This window comes from Oncorhynchus masou, chromosome 1 (assembly GCF_036934945.1).
Source record: "Oncorhynchus masou masou isolate Uvic2021 chromosome 1, UVic_Omas_1.1, whole genome shotgun sequence".
NCBI lineage: Eukaryota > Metazoa > Chordata > Actinopteri > Salmoniformes > Salmonidae > Oncorhynchus > Oncorhynchus masou.
This window is the reverse complement of record NC_088212.1, coordinates 35,966,613-35,970,761: the sequence shown is the minus strand read 5'-3', so window position 1 is coordinate 35,970,761 and position 4,149 is coordinate 35,966,613. Positions and strand designations below refer to the sequence as shown.

The following is a 4,149-nucleotide window of genomic DNA, read 5'->3' as shown; positions in this document are numbered from 1 at the left end:
TTTTTTAAATTATTATTATTTTTTATTTTTTTTACCACTATTTTGTGATATCCAATTGGTAGTTACAGTCTTGCTCCATCGCTACAACTCCTGTACGGACTCAGGAGAGGTGAAGGTCGAAAGCCATGTGTACTCCGAAACATAACCCTGCCGACACGCACTGCTTCTTGACACACTGCTTGCTTAACCTGGAAGACAGCCACACCAATGTGTTGGAGGAAACACTGTACAACTAGTGACCGTGGTCAGCTTGCAGTATCCTGGCCCACCACAAGGAGTCGCTAGAGCATCACGGCCGGCCAAACCCTCCCCTAACCCGGACAACGCTGGGCCAATTGTACACCGCCTCATGGGTCTCCCGGTCACACCAGAGTCTGTAGTGATACCTCAAGCAATGCGATGCAGTGCCTTAGACTGCTGCACTACTCGGGAAAGCTATTAAAGTTATTATCTTATCATATAAAGTGTGCATATTTAACATAGCATGCATATGTCATCGGAGGTCTGTGGAGATCTTCACAATTCCTGAAATAATCTGCTCAGAATCTCGAATGGCATTGAGCACTTGAACCATGTACTTTTATTGTAGTCTCAACCGCAATCCAGGTAATTTGGTTATGCTATTAGATGAAGAACAGTGATTACACATACATGTGTTGTATAAATAAACAAAATATCTGACATTGTATTCCCATTTTAACTTTTATGTGCTTTTAAATGGTTAAAAGTGCAGTGATAGACATTTGGGTGACAACTAAACCAAAAATATGACATTGTTTTTCCATTAGAATGTGGTTGTGCTTTTAGATGGATGAAAGCATATTGATAACACATTGGAAATTCAACTAACTTTTGGCTGTTTTCTTTTCAGTCTGTGAATATGGTTGTAATCTCATTGATCAACATCTCAACCAAATATTACCCAATTATCCACATTAAAATGATGTAGTGTGCCCAGTGGGATATGTCATCATATGTCATATGTATCCTCCATACCATTTGGGCATCAGGAAGGGATGGCCATAACAATACTAAAGATTAAGAAATGCTCATATCTCAGTGTTCCTGTTCCCCCATTAATAGCATTAGCTCTTCCGGCATACAGAATCATTCTGTTTTGCGAAAGCACTGATGGCACCATGAATCATTTCTTGGTGTAATGTATTGTACTAATAAGGCCTTATGAGCAAGAAGGGAGAAGGATAATCTGACCATTGTAACCGCTATTAGTCTTAATTGTGGCTTCTGAGTGAGGCGGAGCAACCCGATTTGATCACTTGAATTTATTTTATAGTGGATTATTATTGGGGAACAGTGGAGTGCTTCCAATCTGTCTCCTCTCTGAACAATCAACAGTGCTATAAGGGCAATCTAGAACCAGTCAATCACAGTGAGCAATGATTCCCACTAGCAGGCTTCTCTTCTTTCCCTCCCCAGGCAGACAGTGATAGTTCTTAAAGAGGGGAGGGGAGGGAAGGGAGGAGGAGGAGAAGGAAAAGGAGGGGTTGAGATGGGATGGGGAATAATGTTGAGGATTATTTTCAATATTTTCAATCTAATCAGGGTATCAGTCTTCATCCTGAGAATTATCCTGAGAATTATGTGTGGATGGATGCAAAAGATACATTGAGGAAATAATGTGGATTGTTTGCATTCATAATTTTGGCAAATGAAAAAGCATAACTGCTGTGTAAAGCCCTGTGAGCATTGTGTGTACTCTGAGTATGCTTGCTGAACAGATGCCCATTTTGGTGCTTTTTATCAACATATTAATATCAGGGATCAGTGTAACTGGCAGAGAGCATGTGTTTATTTGCCCTTTGAAATCAGTGGGGTTTGGCAATGGATAGGTCCAGTTTGCTCAATTGGACAGTGAGTCACATCCCACTGGGCACAAACTGGTCGAATCAACGTTGTTTCAAAGTAATTTGTCAATATATTGTTGCGTGGAATCTCCGTGAAAAATGTTGTTTTGAGGGTGACATTTTAACCACAGGATTTTGTCATCATGGTAACCAATTTTCAACACAGACAAACCTTGTATAAAATATGTCGAATTTTTACCTTTTTAAACAATGTCGGATCTGGGCAAGACCTCCTACTGGAGCTATCCATTTCGTCTCCCACTCAGGCTTTTAACCAAGCCCAGCTCTGCTTAGCTTTGATATTTGACACTGACAACTACCAATGTGCTATTGTGAGAAGTTGTTTTGAGCGAGTTGGTGAATAAAGGTGGAGATCTCATTGCTCAACGTCTAAACCAAATACTACCCACATTTCCATGTTGAAATGACGTGGAGTGCCAAATGGGAAATGACAGAATGACATTAAACATCGCATGGATTTGTATTAATTTTAAAAAGTATTAATGTGAAATATAGGCCAATATTGCACTATGTTTAGGAAGACTATAATATAGCCCATATGTCGTATGTGGAGAATTAACACAAACACCGCATACAATTCATAGAATACACAATACATTAACCAGCATGTGTAATTAGGCCATGCATGATTGTATCCATGTTCTGGTGCAAGAGGATAACCACATTTAAATTAGGCTTACTATACATTCATCGCAGACTGCTTATTGATTTTCTGGGGGGGGGGGAGCACTTGACCGCACAGAAGACATCCCTCAGGAACCAAACACCTGAAATGCATTCGTTTTTCCAGTATTTTACTGAAACCCACTGGCGCGTAATCGTGTCATTGGCGCGACTCGCAGATTCATGATATTTTAAGCATTCATATTTTATTAATTACGTTAGAGTAGGGACAGATGCAATAACATTGACACATTGCAATTTACAACAGTAACCTAGCTTGCAACACGTTCGCTTGCACGAATGTCCATAGACAGTAGCCTAACGTCACAAGAAAATCAAATTAGTCACAGTGACACGTTCTTTGCAATGACCGAAATAAACTTTCACATTTTACATTGGGCATGTAAGAGCTACCCACTGGGCACACACTTGTTGAATCAACGTTGTTTCCACGTCATTTCAAGGCAAATTACGTTAAACCAACGTGGAATAGACGTTATTAAATATATGTATGTGCCCACAGCCTGTGCACAGTGGGTAGCGACCAACCAAGGTCTAACGATCAACAACCCTTACAAATAGATCCACTCTCAAGGGGATATGAATCCATAATTAGACTATAGCCTATTTATCAAATAATTGTTCATGTTGGCTTATTAAGAGCTCATGTGTTTTATGATGGACATCTACCCCAAGCGAACCAATTTATCATTCCGCTGATGTGTGTCATTTGGCGCTATAAATGTGACTAACGTCACCGAATAGCTCAGGTGAATAGCTTACATTAGATACATCCTTGTTGTACATTTGATTTCACTGGTAAGTTTAACTAACTCACCTGTCAACACTGATCACGCACAGGGTCATGATGGAGGCTGTGCAGCACATTACATCCATACCAATGAAGATGTTGCAAAACACCTCCCCAAAAAGCCACTTGCCTCCAGTTAGGTCTGTCACTATAACAAAGGGCATGACAACTATGGCCACGGAGAGGTCTGCCACAGCCAGGGACACAAGAAGATAGTTTGACGGTTGTCTTAATTTTTTCACCACGCAAACCGCTATGACAACCAGTGTGTTTCCCATTACCGTGACCGCTGTGATGATAGCCAACATCACTCCGATTATTATCTTCTCTCCACTGCCGAAATCAAGTAGTGTCTCCCCGCACGTATCGTTCCACATGGCTGTTGGACCAGCTGTGACCAGGACGTTATAGAAAATCTCCAGAGTGCCATTGATAACTTCGGAAACATCCTCTCTCTTATTGGAAGTGGGATCGACGCCCGAAGTATTGAACATTACGAAAACGTGATCCCGGCGGTGATGCAAGGGACACCTCGCCAGTGTACTCCAATTAAGCGCATTCTTGATCAGTAGGCTACGCCTGTGATCTTGGGTCCAGTAGTTTATTGTTTTCCTTTGTAACAAGACAGCCAGTACTGAGAAACTTAAGTCCAAACCTTAAAGACATGCACAGTCAGAGCGTTTCACCTTCCCAAAAGAGTGATCCGCGCCTCTCCAAATGCGCAAGAAGAGGCGAAAAACAATGATGAATTTTATGGCCAGCATCGAGTTATCTTCAAAGAAATCTTCC

The 4,149-nt window shown here is 41.2% G+C and overlaps 1 protein-coding gene across 1 annotated transcript in view; it reads right to left on the bottom strand.

The window, feature by feature from the left end:
- Window positions 1-3,944, bottom strand: part of LOC135543241 (5-hydroxytryptamine receptor 7-like) — a 40,393-nt gene extending 36,449 nt beyond the window's left edge. Inside the window, exon 1 of the mRNA XM_064970369.1 lies at window positions 3,388-3,944. Coding sequence (XP_064826441.1) covers window positions 3,388-3,854 — 467 coding nt within the window. The 5' untranslated portion in view covers window positions 3,855-3,944. The remainder of the gene's footprint in view (window positions 1-3,387) is intronic.
- Between the last annotated feature and the right edge of the window lie 205 nt (window positions 3,945-4,149).